Genomic DNA, 15,568 nt, shown 5'->3' on the forward strand with positions numbered 1-15,568 from the left:
CTGAACATACATGAACACACACATTTGCACATAAAACACCATACATATGAGAAATAATGAATAATAAAGTAACTCCCAGAGTCTGCCTCTTGGGAACATCAATGGTTCCACTTGTGTAATTTTTTTCTCTGCATGTGGCTTGCACATTATCCTGCTTACACTCTCTGAGTACAAAGTGATTCTCTGATATTATCTCAATAGATTTAAAAGCATTGTTCTAACAGAGTCCTTGACAAGAAGCCCTCAGAACTAACCCTCCAGACCCCTAGAGTTTGATTACTGTGACTCCAAAATTTCGCTGTTATAAAAAAATATTACAATGGATATTTTGGATAAAATTCTTCATCTGTATTTTCCATCATGGCCCTCTATCATATGTTATGAGAATCTTTAAGAGTGTGGGAATATCTCTTGAAATTTGGGTTCAGAAAGTATAAAATCCTGAATTATGAAATATAAATATGATGCAGGTGGTTTTAACAGTCGTTGAAGATACAGTCTAAAAATGGTTAATTTACAAGATCCTTAGAATTGCTAAAAGAAGCAAATGAATATACTCCTCCCAAAGATATACAGATACTGAATTAAACATGACCATATTTGGGGCCAGTATTTTTATTTGCTTTTCAAAGTAGATAAATTCATTTATGATTCCAGCAGAAGCCCCCCATTCAGTATCATTTTATAAATGTTTTAAAGATATTGTCAGTTCAATAAAATGTTCATTTTATGTGCAGTAAACAATACTTTAATCATGGAAGGGAAGTCAAGGCCTCAGAAGCAGCTGCCCAGTTCACATCTGTCCTCAGTCAGAAGGGAGTAATGCATGCACGTTAGTGCTCAACTTTCTTTTTCCACTCTGATGCAGTCCAGGGTCCCCTGCCCAGGGAATGGTGCCACCCACACTGGATGAAACCTCCTCTCAGTTAACATAATCAAGCTCATCTCACACAAGGCTACCCATAGGTCCATCTTCCCAGGTGATTCTAGATTCCACAAGTTGGCAATTAACACTGACCATTACTGCATGTGAAAGTCATGTAGCATCTTCAAAGAAGATGCTTGTCCAGAGGTCAGGATGGGAGTCAAGTCTTCTCTAGAACCTTCATCTTCAGCTCTTGAGCTCAACTGTACTTTTTATGGTCAGCATAAGTAATGATGCTTCTTAGCGTTGCATGGTTTGATTAAGTCTTTGCAGTTTTATAGTACCACTCAGAAAGAAAACTTATTAAACAGATGCAAAAATGGGCGGTTAGAGAATTTAAACAATTTTCTCTAAGGATTTACAATCATTTCCTCATAATAACATAGTCCACTTGAAAGCGTAGTCAGAATCTATGAGAGTCAGGATGTGGAAGCCATAAAGAAAAACAAACAACCAATGTCCACCTCTTCCTGATCCCCAAAGAAGGCAGTGATGGCAGGAGGAGGCTGTGTCTCATTTCTTGCATGATGTTCTTCTCATAGGTCAAAGCCTGCCCTGGTGACCGTGATTCGGGGCAGAGGAGAACTCCACCACAGAGTGCACACCATTCCCCAGAGAAGCAAAATGGACGAGAAGCCTACCACCAGGAAAGGTAAGGCCACTGTCCTCATTTGCAGACCCTTCTAGAAGACTCAGTCCCTGGCTCCAGCGTCTTCCCCCTTGCCTGCTGTCTTCTCTCTGCTTTTTCATTATATTGCTCCTCTGGACTCTCTTAGTGAACTTCTGGTCCTGTCTAAGCCTCCTGAGGGCTGGGATTAATTGAAACAGATCGAGCCTCAATCCCAAACTGCTGCCTGCTGCTTTATTGTTAGGAGACACCATGGATGAATCTGGCAGAAATTGAACCACATGATCAATAAATCCTGTATCTGAAGTATGCAATGAGTTTTGAACAAGTAATTTTAAAGCAAACTGCCAGCTTAGGCACAGATCCCTGCAGAACACATTTGCCAAACGCCTGGCCACTTCCTCTGAGCTTGGAAACTCAAACAGATATTGAAATAATTCATTTTCAGGCAGCTAGTTCTACCCCTTAGGCTGCTTAGAGATTTCTTCCATTTATTTTTCTATTTCTTCACAGATCCTGTTTGTGTCCCACAACTTAGTTTTTCAAATATGCAGGGGGAAAAAGTCTAACCCATCAGTGACCTGGAAATCCTTCTAATCTTGGCCCATTGCTTTATTTTATTGGGAATAGATACAGAATACCAGTACACACATTACACAAACATATATATTGGAAGTGTATTGAATGCATATATGTGTGTGTGTGTGTGTGTGTGTGTGTTATACATCCAATGAATACTACTCTATCATTTTACCTATAAGTTTAGTAGAATTGTTTCTACATATTTGTTCAAAAAGTTGAAGTGCCATGAAGGCAGGATCTAGTAATGCACAGGAAAAAGGAGTTACTAAAGTACTCAGGTGTTGTGAAATATCAGCTCTCAGCTAGGCACGGTGGTAAACAGCAGGAGTTCCAGATGTTCCAGAGGCTGAGCTGGGGGTTTCAGTCAAGCCTAGGAGTTCAAGCTAGCCTTGGACAACAAACTCAGCTCTTGTCTCAATGAAAAGAAGAAGACAACATGGATAGTGAGGGAGAGAGTTCAGAACAGGAAAGGAGAAGAATGTTATTTCTCTACCAGTTCAAAGGAGAATCCTCAGACAGGGAAGTAGTGTCCTTGAAAGGCAGCTATCAATGCATAATCTCACAAAGCTCTGTGAGAAATGAACATGCTAAATGAGATGGATCACTTACTTGCCATGCAGAGAGCTGGCATTCATGGTTGGTTCTGCCTTCTTTCCCCTAATCTCCTACTTTGGAGCAATGTAACATGAGACCCTTGCATTAAAGCTTTCCTTGCTCATCATCTGTTTCCATGCCTCTAAAGAAGGCCATATTTGCAAGATCCCAAACTCATCATACTCATTGTAATAAAGCTAGCAAAATAATATGGCAATGGAGTTTGGAAAAAATATTATTTTGGTGAAAAGAGGTCACTGGAATTAGTTGGGCCTGATGACATCTGGTCTGTAGTTCTGACATCGTGGAAGGCTGAGGCATGAGAGATTGAACGTTTAAGGCCTTCCTGGGCTACAAAGTCAATTCAGAGTCAATCTGGGCAACTTAATGAGACCAGTCTCAAAAGCATTCTAAAAAGGGCTGAGGGTAAAGCTCAGAGGAAGACTGCTTGCCTGATAAGGATCTGAAAAGAAAGAAAGAAAGGAAGGAAGGAAGGAAGGAAGGAAGGAAGGAAGGAAGGAAGGAAGGAAGGAAGGAAAGAAGGAAGGAAGGAAGGAAGGATGAAAAACAACAACAACAGAAAGCAAGACAGTTGCATTGAGTCATGTGATCTGGAGTTCTTTCAGATTTAACTGAGGAAGAAATGGGAAAGAGCAGTGTCCTCTAGGGCACTCACTGTGTAACTCTTGTACTGCCTAGATTCAGGTCTCTGCTCCTTACGCTATGGGCTGGCTCTCATTATGCACTTCTCCAACTTCACCATGATAACGCAGCGTGTGAGTCTGAGCATTGCCATCATCGCCATGGTGAACAGCACACAGCATCAGGACCCAGCTAACACATCCTCTGAGGGACCTTTGACAGACCCCCTCGGTAACTGGAGCAGAAGCATCAAGGACTTTAGTACTCGGGTGAGTGTGGTGGGGAGCAGGCTCTATGCTGAGAAAAAAACATCACTGACAGAGAAGAAGAACAGGAAAGGGAGGGTGCAGTCTTCACTCTGCTGAGCATAGAATTCAACTCTAAACTGAAAGGAACTGAGATGATTTTTGAGGCATTGCTTGAGTGTGTAATAGTAATTATCGTTCATTGTAGTAATATAGACAAATTGTAAGAAAATCTTAGCAATTTAAAAATAGGACAAATAAATGACTTGGATATCTTCAGAGAGAAACTAGTTACTGTCTAGGGGAACCCTCTAGGTTATCCAATTCTATTTGAGTCCCTGCAGCCTTCACCATTTTTAGCTATTTATAGCTCTTCAAATTCTATATGATGAATAGAAATGCTTATGGTTCTAGTCCTGTGGAGACTTGGTCTCTCCTCTTCCCAGTCAGCAGCTCCTGCACTGTGGCTGAACAAGGCAGTGTGCCATCAATTTAAATTCCATTCCTGCTTTGCTGTCCAGCTTAGATAGATGTGGTTCTTTTCACCCTCTCTTTCACAAGCTACCATATTCTTACCAATTCCCTCATTAATCAATGAATTAATACTGCCTTTACCACATATTCATCATATATGGATAAGAATCATAAAGATACTATTTTGGCAATTGTCCTTTATCCTCTCATTTACTACACATTCCTAATGTCATCCATGATTTATGATTGTATTATATTTCACCTACTCATTCACACTCCTGTGCTTGGGGACTCAGGGCACATGGGTCAGGACACACTGTGCTCTACCAGAGTCTGGTCTTCCTCCTCAGCACATTCCCATCCAGAAATGGCCAAAAAAAGGTCTCTGCTCTGAGCCAGCCACAGTCACTGTCAGAATGGGAGCAGTTCATATCCCACATGTTGCAAGCCTAATTTCCTTTTTATCCAGTAGGAATGCATTGTCCTTGTTCTCTTTACAGAAATCACAGGCATTCTCCAAAAGATAGCTTAAAATTATTCTCTCTTGTACCCTCCCAAACTGTCTTCCCATCCTCAAATTTTCTGTCCACCCTCACATGTTTATTCTAATATGAATCATATACTTTGAGTTATAATAATCTTCATTTTCTTTGCTTATTTCTTGAGACAGGACCCCTCTATATACCCCTGGTTGTCCTAGCACTTATTATATAGACCAGCCTGGCCTCGAACTCACAGAAATCTGCCTTCCTCTGCCTCTGCCTCCCTAGTGCTGAGATTAAAGGTGTGTTCTACCAACACCTGGGTGATAAGAGTTATCTTAAGTGAATAAAGTATTTCTTGTTTTATATTCTTTGGTAATCTAATTTATAATGATTCCAGATCTAGAGACTATCAAAATTATGTATTGAGTTATGTCAGAAGAATTTACTCATTCACAATGTATACCTTAGTAATTTGGCTCTTCCAGGCAGACCATCCATAACAACTAAATGTGATTTTTTTAAATTGGGTTAATTTTGATAAGAAATGAGCAAAGTTGTGTTCACTTTATTCAATGAGTGCCAATGGTACTCAGGTTTTAAAAGAAGCTCGTTAGCAAATAAGTCAACCTGCTATGGTTAGTTATGGTTTTCATCCTCTCATCTAAGTGATTGTTCATCTTTTTCTTTAAAGATTTATCTTTATATTCTGTGTGTGGGCATTTGCCAGTGTGTATATGTGTCCTCCTCATATGTGCCTGGTGTCCACAGAAGCCAAAAGAATGTCAGATCCACTGGAGCTTATGTTCAGTTGTGAGCCACCACATGGGTTCTGGGGTCTGAATCAGAGTCCTCTGTAAGAACAGCACGTACTCTTGACCGCTAAGAATATCTCCAGCCCCACAATTATGTATCTTTATCTCTTTTCCTTGTTTCTTATGTTTGAAATGTTCTCTTTTTAAGGGAAACAAATTAGGGACAGAGTTGGTTATTTGTAAAACAAATAAATAAAAAAATAATGTTAGGTAAGAATTTGAGAGAAAAAAAAACCTACACCAAAATAAGTATTTTTATAATAGAATCTCTTGAATACCCAACAACTGTGAATATAATGTAGATTTTCAAATCAGGACTTAGCAAAGCCCTTTTCTTCTTTTCCAGGCTGCTGTTTATCAGTGGAGTACAGAGACGCAGGGCATCATCTTTAGCTCCATCAGCTACGGAATCATATTGACTCTGATACCTAGTGGCTATTTAGCGGGCATATTTGGAGCAAAGCAGATTCTTGGTGCTGGTTTGCTCATCTCATCCCTGCTTACACTGGTTACTCCACTGGCTGCTGACTTTGGGGTGATTTTGGTCATTGTCATTCGAACAGTCCAGGGGATGGCCCAGGTATCTAGATGTTTCCTCAGACTGATGGGATACAGATTCCCAATATCTGCAAACAAACAAAACAAAACAAAACAAAAAAAACCCCAAAGATCTTAATGACTTTTGTTGCAGGGAATGGCATGGACCGGTCAATTTACAATTTGGGCAAAGTGGGCTCCTCCACTTGAACGGAGCAAGCTCACCAGCATTGCTGGCTCAGGTGAGGATGCGTAAGAAACTAAGGTGTTTAGATTTGGTCCCATTGGTATTGAGGAGTCATTGGAGAATCATGGGGGTGCATCACTACTATTTATTATGACCAGTGACTACATTAAAATGTCATTGGGATGACTTTAGAGCAGCTTGTAGACCTGAGAACATATATGTGAAGAACAGAACTAAGCTCCTATCAACACTTCACTCCTGTGTCCAGCACAGGTCACATCATGCTGTCTATCCCCACACAGAGACCCTTCTGTTTGCTTCCCCATCAGCATTGTCGTCCTCTACTGAGAAATTCCTCTCTGGCTGATTTCTTCTCTTCCCATCAATGCTAGCTTAGCTTTGTACTGCTGAGGCAATTGTTTTGTCTTTCAGTTGTTATTAACTTAACTTTATCTGTTCCCATTGCACATTGTGAGCTTATTATCACATTTACATTCTACATCACTTTTCAAACTGAAGACATATAACAGTATCATGATATCAATTGAGTGGCAGCAAAATCTAGGATTTAAAACATGCAAATGAACAGAGAGGATAAGAGAGAGTAGGAGAGAATGGAATGGAATAGAATGGAATACACTGGATTGCTTTCAGATTTTCAGATTTCACAGGTGACTATTAGTTCATGAAACCTTTCTGGGGTTTGTATATGTGTTTGTATGTGCAAGTGTTTATGTATACTAGGTATGTGTAGTATTTCTATATAAAATGCATTTCCTACCGTGAAAAGCATAGTCTGTAAATACATAGTTGTAATTGCTGTTCGGTTTTGTAGATTTGGTTGTTTATTTGAGACACTGTTTTAGTAGACAGCCACAGCTGGCCTGGTACTCTTGATGTAACCCAAAGTGGCCTCAAATTCGTGTCACTCCTCCCCCACTCCCCAGACTCCTGATTGCTGGGATTGCAGGTATGTGCCACCATACCTGGCTGTTGCTGTTGTCAGCGTAGATGTCAAGGTCCAATTGTAATCTTGATTAATACATTTGTGAGAGTGAATTCTACTCATTATTTTCTCACCAATTCAGGCCAAAATCTCCTTGAAGGCAGGGACTGTACCTCTTTAATTTTAGTAAGTTGTACTTGCAGAGAGATTCTGTGATGAACTGAGCAGTTAGAGTTGGTGACATTGCTGTTAAGGAGCCACTGAAGTAAACTATTGCTCATTACAATGCTCATCATTTCATGTGATGTTGGGAGAGTCTAGTGAACAGGAAGAAATCCTCTCATCATCCAGTAATTCCAGATCAGCTACCTCACTCTAGGGACAATGTCCACAATATAGCCATTGCTATTTCCATGAGTGCTTTTCTCTGTCTTCTCTTTAGGGGCAGCATTTGGGTCCTTCATCATCCTCTGTGTGGGGGGATTAATCTCACAGGCATTGGGCTGGCCTTTTGTCTTCTATATCTTTGGTGAGTTACTGTCTCCTAAATCCTATTTAAATTTAAATCATACTTCCATTTTTCAGTCATCGATTTTAAGACATACATCACTCACACTCTCCCCATGCCCTTTGTTAAGTGGAAAATGATGAAGAATGTTGAAGATTTGTAGCTTTCTTAATACATAGTTCACGTATCTTGGTCTCATACCTTCCTGGTGGTTTGGACAATTGGCATGCACCGGGCAGACAAGATCACTCTTCACACTCCAGCTTATGAGAAGTCAGTTACAATGCCTAGCCTGCCTCCCACACGCACCTCCCCAGCATCTCTACACCACATATGAGGTTCCTGGCCTTGTGACTCTGTACAGCTAAGACATCAAAGCTGGCTGAGTGCACCTTTAGTGTGTTTCCACTTTGTGTAATAGTTATTACCTTTATCCTCTACCAAGTGAGTCATGAAAGCTTAGTTCAGATGTTCCTTCCCTTCTGTGGCTTACCCATCAGGTTCAGCCATCCTCTCCTCTCTGATTCTTATTGTACTTCCCTTTTAGGTTCTACTGTGTTTCTCATCTCCTCACTAAACTGTGAAATGCTTAAATCAAATAGTCTGTTATATCATGTTTTCCAGACTACTTTGATGATCATAACATCTGAAATTTAGCTCCCAATAAAATAATGGATTAATCCAATAATATGGGAGGGATTTAAAGAACATTAGTCCCCATAATCTTTTAACATAGAATATTTTTGAGATGACAAAGATCCCAATAAGTAGACAACTTTCTTCAGTCTGTTCTTTCGTTTTAGCCCAATGGTATTGTTAAACATTTTCCCAGCATGAGGTTCATTCTCCCCAACAATGTAAATCCCCATCACCGCGTTTCACATATGTTAACCAGGCACGGAAGAGCTTCTCCTCCTGGGGCTCTACAAGGGGTCTATAGTTTGAATGCAAATTGCAATCTCCTGCAACCATATTAGAAATATTTCTGTGCCACAATGATTGACTTTATGGCCAGTAGTTTCATGCACACATAACTACTTTTTCCTTCAGTTCTGACCATGCAAACCAAAAGAAGACAATGATATGTATGCTAAGAAATTACTGTTAAGACCACATATGAGCATAAGCACTGGATCCCTAAGCCTCAGCTGTGCCGTGATTTATCCATGCTCACATTATCTCCAGGATTCTGGCATTTAAAAAGGTTCAGTAGAAGAGTTTTGCAGAGTGGAAAAGAAGATACGAGAAATTTAGGTTTTATGGTAGAATAATCCCAAGTCAATATGTGTGATAGGCTGTGATATTTCAGAAAAAAAAATTCCTATTTTTCCAAAATATGAATCTACCCGAAAATTAACGTCATCCCTACTTCCCAGGTAGCATTGGCTGTGTCTGTTGTGTCCTGTGGTTCACAGTGATTTACGATGACCCCATGCATCACCCGTGCATAAGTGTGAGGGAAAAGGAACATATCACATCCTCACTGGCTCAGCAGGTACACTGCACCCTCCCCTTCCACCCATGGGCCATGCAGAGGTCTGCAGAGCACTGTTTCTAGGGAGACCTATCCTAATGCCAATGTTGATTGATGGGTTGTTTTTTTTTTTTTCAGTCTAGTTCTCCCAGAAGATCCATCCCCATAAAGGCTATGGTCAGATGCCTGCCACTGTGGGCCGTCTTCATGGGTTTTTTCAGTCATTTCTGGCTATGCACCATAATCATAACCTACCTACCAACATACATCAGTACAGTGCTCCACGTTAACATCAGAGATGTGAGTACACTCTTCTACTGTGGCAGTAATGACTGTCACCCTGCGCTGTCCATTATATTCCAATGTGTAGAATCATTTAACCTTCACAATGATGGGGACGGAGGCAGTGCCATGATTCCTATTCCACAGCAGTGGAATTGGGACACTCAGAGGTGAGATGATTTGCCTTGGCTTATGTGACTGCTGCACGGTGGAGCTGCTGTGCATCAGGGTTCGTTATCACCAGGGTCTTCTGCCACTCACAATGGTACAGTTTTGCCCAGCAACTGACACAGCTTTCCCCAGGAGTTGGTTCTCTTCCCTAGGACAGTACTCTTCCAGTGTAGCAAAGGTGCTAGTTTTGCTCAAACGGCTTGGAATGGTGGAGGTTGGGCTAAGATGGGTCTGTGTGATAAGTGCTGGTACTTGTGCTGCTCTGTGACATTCTGTGTCCCGTTCCCTCTTTCAGAGTGGGGTCCTGTCCTCCCTGCCTTTCATCGCTGCTGCCAGCTGCACCATTTTAGGAGGTCAGATGGCAGATTTCCTTCTGTCCAGGAATCTTCTCAGCTTAATCACAGTTCGAAGACTCTTCTCATCCCTGGGTAAGGACAGGTGTGTGGATTCAGGTAACCACTCTCTTCTTGCGTGGGGGTTGAGAAGCCTCTTGACTGTGTCCTCATTCTCCAGGGCTCCTTCTTCCATCTCTCTGTGCTGTGGCCCTGCCTTTTGTGACTTCCAGTTACATAGCAACCATTGTTTTGCTGATTCTCATTCCTGGGACCAGCAATTTCTGTGACTCAGGGTTCATCATCAACACCCTAGATGTTGCCCCCAGGTAAGGGCTTGTCTATTGCCTTCATCAGATCACCCAAGTGCTGGTAGTTCTCAGCTGTCAATGTCAATGTGCAAAGCCTGTCTGTTGTTGACATGTACTAAATCAAGGCGGAGGACAGATAGCTAGAAATATTGGTTCACAGCCATGGCCATGTGTCTCATTCCTGGCTAGATGAAAGTTTTTTATGTTTCCTGATAAGAGATTAGACTGTGTGTTTTGGGACAAGGTCACAGATGCTGTTTTGGAAATTTCCAGGGTGTTTGTTACATCAGCCACCACACATGGACTACTCACCATAAACCAGACCTATGCTAACACACTCTCATAAATCAATATGTGCCACCATCACAAATACATTAGGTAGAATCCACTATGGCCCTCTAATTCAGGGAGAGGAGACAAGGTATAAAGGGTATACAATATGTGTCTATGATAACACAAGGGCAGAGCCGGGATCTAAAGGCATAGAGTGTAGTTTCAGAGCCAATATCTTGTCTGTTATGCAAACTGCCTTCTGCACTGAGCAGTGTGATGAAAATACTCAGTTCCCATGGAGACTAGTTCTCTGGTTATTTAGCTTTTGACTTGGTGGACAGATAATTTCAAAGTTGGTGAATAGGCAACTCTTTGGATATCTTTAGTAATAAAAACTGCTCTAGAGCAAGTGACCTTGCCATTAGAAATGTGTTTCATGAAGGTTCAAGTGCTACAGGTGTCATAGATGGTTTCTACATAAAATCATCTCCTCCACAGATATGCAAGTTTCCTCATGGGCATCTCAAGGGGATTTGGGCTTACTGCTGGAATCATCTCTTCCACTACCACCGGATTCCTCATCAGTCAGGTTGGGCATGTTATTGAACATCTGCAATTGGCAGGTATTGTTTTAGGCATTGAAAATATACCCTGTGCTCTCAAAGATGGTATGATTGGCCAGGGAAGCAAGCATGGATTTGAACACTTAGGTCACGAAGACCTGTAAGTCAGACCCTGGCATGCCATACTTCCCAGGGAAAGAAAACTGAAAGCTGAACTTTTCAAAAGGGATAGGTATTCATTTGTTGGTTGGGTGCAAATGACAGTCTTTCTATGACTTCCAGGAGTAAAAAGAGTGAGAGGGTATTGGAGTGGCAGCTCAGCCATTAAAGATTAGGCTTACAATGAAATCGACAAGAGAGGTCTTCATTATGACTAGAATGATGGGGACCTGTCAAGAGTTAGTAAATTATGAAGACTGAAGGAAGGAAGGGGGAGATCATGAAGAGTCCAATCAGATCAATTATAGACAGTTTTTCACCGCATAAAGGGAAAACCAAGTATCCTCAGGTCAGTTTAAGGAAGAGTATGGCCGAGAGAGTCCAGGGAGTATGGAGTGAGAGGTTTGTTCCAAGCCTACAGGTATGGACTAGTGAACAAGAGAAAGGTAGGAATGGAAGAATCTGAAAAGGATGGAAGAGTGTCAACCTGAGAAGCAAATTTTGCTTGTAGAGCTAGGTGACCTAGATTCCAGGCTACTTTCTGAGTAAATTTGTAAGAATTCACTGTGGTGATAATGCCAACAATGAACTATGATTGGCCTAACAGGAGGGTCTCTCAAACAGGTCAAGTATAGCTCAGACTGCATTGAAAGGTCCTCAGAAGGAGCTGAACTGATGGAACTCAACAGCCAAAAAACTCAGCAAAGCAAGAAGGGCATTTTAGTCACAACTGTAAAGCTTCGCTTTCATAATTGTGGAAATCCAGATTTCTAGAAAATCAATATCGTTTAATTTGGTTTTGTTTGAAGAAATAGCTACCACAAAATAGAACCCAGTGTGCTTTTTAGTCATTTGCTTCCCAACAGTTTTATGGTCCCTCTTGGCTGACAAGATGCTAAGTGCGTTCTATATTTGCCCTCTAAATACTTGTGATTAGCAATGCAATATGTAAAGCAGAGGATTTGTATAATTGGTGGTGAAGGAATTTATAATATTAATAATTATTGTGTATTTCTATGTTCAGGATTATGAATCAGGATGGAGGAATGTGTTTTTCCTGTCTGCTGCTGTCAACATGTTTGGTCTGATCTTTTACCTTATGTTTGGACAAGCAGAGATTCAGAACTGGGCCCGAGAAAGGACTCTCACCCGCCTCTGAGGATGGAGGTTTAGAGACCCAAATGAAGTACTGATCCTCAACTTCTTAACATTGCTTATTGCCACTCTTTCTCATGACCGTAGATACAAAACTTCTCTCCTCTGGCTAGGTGCTACCTTTTCCAAAGAGCTTCAAAAACTTATGCCCAGGCTACTTTTCAGAGTGAGTTAGTCTGGGATGGAACCCAAGTGTCACTACATTTTAGACTCCACAGGATTTTTTTTCCAACAGGTAACTATGGTTAATTGGTAGAGGAATTTGAAGTCAATTCTAGTCGCCTTTGAATTTTCCTCTTTGGAGAGTACTAGATGAATAAAAATCTATCTGAAATAATCTGATGAATACCTTCATGGGGACTGTTATGGACATAGAGATGATCTTGTGGGAATTGTTTCTATGGATTATAAAACTCAGCAAAGGACAGAATTTAAACCTATAAGCACATAATTAATTTTGTTCTTTTTATAATACTCCATGAAACATGGGTGTTTATGTGGTTAAATGCTGTTAAAATAAATATGCTAAGAATAAACAGAGTATGTTAAAACTATCTAGAATAGGATTAATTCTATAAATGGAACAATATTTATGAATCCTAGCTAATTTCTTGGAGGTTATTACCAGAAAACGATGAGAAAAAGATTCAGTGAATGAAGTTAAAATGGAATACAAGAAGAGAGATAACAAAATTGGAATGCTTATCACATGAGAAGAACAGATGGACACCCCAAAACACTGAGAAAGTTTAGTCACCTGGTAAAAATAGAAGAAGGAAACAGAAACACCTTTAAGTTAATGGGTAATTTTCCACTGAGGAAGAAATTATTAAAGGTAAAGTGAGCTAGAGAGAAGCATTGGAAGAAATTTCACAAGAGCAGTTCATTCTGAGGGTATAGAAAGTCCATTTGACCTTTATATTCTCCCAAACAATCATCTTCAACTACAGTAATAGTTGATGTTGTATCTTACTATGTGAAATATACTCTAAAGTACCTCTCCATACAGATGCCTCCTTCTGTTTTTCCTCAATTTCCCTAGAAAAGCAGTATTGTTTAAAATATGTTCAGAATTCCAAAACAACACAGGATCTGAACCTTAGATGAATTCATCAGGGGAAGAGAATCTTCTAATCAGGTCCGGGTCAAAACCAAGAGGTAACCTTAAGCAGATGTTGTAAGGATAACAGCTAGTGTCAGGTCCTGAGGGTGGTGTGAGATGATAACACATTTATTCTGCTTTCTGAATATTTATCCTTTTCTAGTAGAAAACTAGAAGACACATGGAAAGAGAGGAAATATAATGAACTGGCACATTACATATGAGGGGAGAGAGAACTCAGGAAGGAACAAATGAATGAATAAATGAAGGCAAGGAAAGGAGAGAGGAAGGGAGGAGAGAGAGTTAGAGAGAGAGACTCCAATAGAAAAATGGACACATGACAGGGATTCAAAGAAGAGAAATTTTGTCCTTAGTGTCCTACTAAAAACTAAAAAAGAAAAAAAATCTTCCTATTCCAGCTTCCATCCTACAACATAGTCCACTTATGACTATATTTTCTATTTTTACTTCCTCAGAAAACCCTTCCCTCCTCCAAATCCTGAACTCAGTATCTAACTTCTGTGGTTATAGGGATGTGTGTGTGTGTGTGTGTGTGTGTGTGTGTGTGTGTGTGTGTTGTTTTATATGTATGTGTGTGTGTGTCTGTTGTTTTATATATATATATATGTGTGTGTGTGTGTGCGTGTCTGTTTTATATATGTGTGTCTGTTGTTTTATATATATGTGTGTGTGTTACATATATATGTAGTCTGAGAATTAAATGGAGAAGGGAAAGAAGAGGTGGGTAAGAGAGGAGATATGAGGAAGAACAACTCAACTAAGGGCTGTCTGAGGGTCATATGTCATGTGAAAACCTTCTACTATAGTAGAAGCTTCTTAAAATATATGCACACATGGATGAAAGAAACCTAAATGGAATGACCAAGTAATAGGGCCGACAAAGCTCTAATCAGACATCGTTCACCACCAAATAGAATCTCCAGTACCAGGAAGAGCACTCTAATTGAGTTGTTGGCAGAGAGGCCCCATGGGAAACGTCCAGGCTATTGCCATGGCTATTAGTTGCTCTCCACAAATTGATGGTTAGGCTCTATTTCTCAAGACAACATCCACATGATTCATAGGACACAAAAAAGTCACACTGGTACCGAACTAGAGCCTTCATCTTTATTGACTAGTTCATGGTACAAGAAGGAAGGTACTCTTGATGCTACCAGAGGAGAAAGGTAAACACCAACCCAGCTAAAAACCTTTGATCCACAATAGTGATCTGCCTGAATGATATGCTGGTGAACATTGGCCCAAAAGTTGTGGGAGTAACCAACTATCCGACTGGACTTAAGGTGGTCCACTCTGCAAGATGGAACCCATGCCTGAGAATGCTCAGGTAACAAAGAACCTGAGCCTAGGAGAAAGCTAAACACTGTTGTTTTGCTAAAGGAACGTGGCAATAAAATGACTCCTAATGACATTCTGCTGTACTCATAAATCAGTCTTACTTAGCCCTCACCAGAGAAACTTTCTCCTGCAGTAGATGAGAACCAATACAGAGACCCACAACAAGAAATGTGCTGAGAGTGAGAGACCTTGGAACACTCAGTCTAAATGGGATATCTCAATCAAGTCCCTCCCCTCAGGGCTCAGGGAACTTGAAAAGGAGGTAGAAAGAATGTAAGAGCCAGTGTGGGTGGGAGATACCAAGGAGATAAGGCCTTCTAGACACAACAGGGGTGATGCATATATGAACTCACAGAGACTGTGGAAGCATACACAGGGACTGAACACACACACTGTACCCTTCTAAGTCAGATGGGGTACCAGGGTTGAGAAGGGAAGTGGACACAAGCCCCCATCCCCAACCCAGAAGCTCTCTCCAATAGACAGCCCTTCAAAAGGAAAAATTTGTTTTCTCTAACGAGATCTCACTGGGTATACAAACCACACTGACGGCCAGGGCCTCAGGACCAGCAGTAGATGGCCAACCCAATGGTGTTCTTGAAGGTTCTTTTTCTCACAATGGTTTGTCTGTGCTTTTTGATTTTAAACCTTACAGGTCTTTTGCTTGTACATTATGGTTTCCATTTTTATAGGAGTTCAGGGTGTGTGTGTGTGTGTGTGTGTGTGTGTGTGTGTGTGTGTATCTCTGCATGTCTGTGTGTTTCCTGTGCTTTTTCTTTGGCTCTTTTTTTTCTTTATCTGTTTGTATGTTTGTTTTGTCCT

The 15,568-nt window shown here is 40.8% G+C and overlaps 1 protein-coding gene across 1 annotated transcript; it reads left to right on the top strand.

The window, feature by feature from the left end:
• The first annotated feature begins 1,476 nt into the window (after positions 1–1,476).
• On the top strand, positions 1,477–12,289 carry Slc17a2 (solute carrier family 17 member 2). The gene is made up of 11 exons (XM_036188793.1): positions 1,477–1,577; positions 3,429–3,640; positions 5,734–5,967; positions 6,079–6,166; positions 7,500–7,586; positions 8,942–9,060; positions 9,178–9,339; positions 9,788–9,920; positions 10,006–10,153; positions 10,907–10,997; positions 12,155–12,289. The coding sequence occupies exons 1-11, from the start codon at positions 1,550–1,552 to the stop codon at positions 12,287–12,289; spliced, it is 1,437 nt and encodes a 478-aa protein (XP_036044686.1). The 5' UTR covers positions 1,477–1,549.
• Positions 12,290–15,568: the final 3,279 nt, after the last annotated feature.

This window comes from Onychomys torridus, chromosome 5 (assembly GCF_903995425.1).
Source record: "Onychomys torridus chromosome 5, mOncTor1.1, whole genome shotgun sequence".
NCBI classification, from domain to species: Eukaryota; Metazoa; Chordata; class Mammalia; order Rodentia; family Cricetidae; genus Onychomys; species Onychomys torridus.

What these genes read in the sequence shown, in the direction of transcription:
- Slc17a2 (XM_036188793.1), top strand. Translation starts at nt 1,550, where the DNA reads ATGGACGAGAAGCCTACCACCAGGAAAG. An exon ending in TTTTGTCTTCTATATCTTTG is followed by an intron (nt 7,587 to 8,941) that starts GTGAGTTACTGT and finishes CCTACTTCCCAG; the next exon opens with GTAGCATTGGCTGTGTCTGT. An exon ending in CATCCTCACTGGCTCAGCAG is followed by an intron (nt 9,061 to 9,177) that starts GTACACTGCACC and finishes TTTTTTTTTCAG; the next exon opens with TCTAGTTCTCCCAGAAGATC.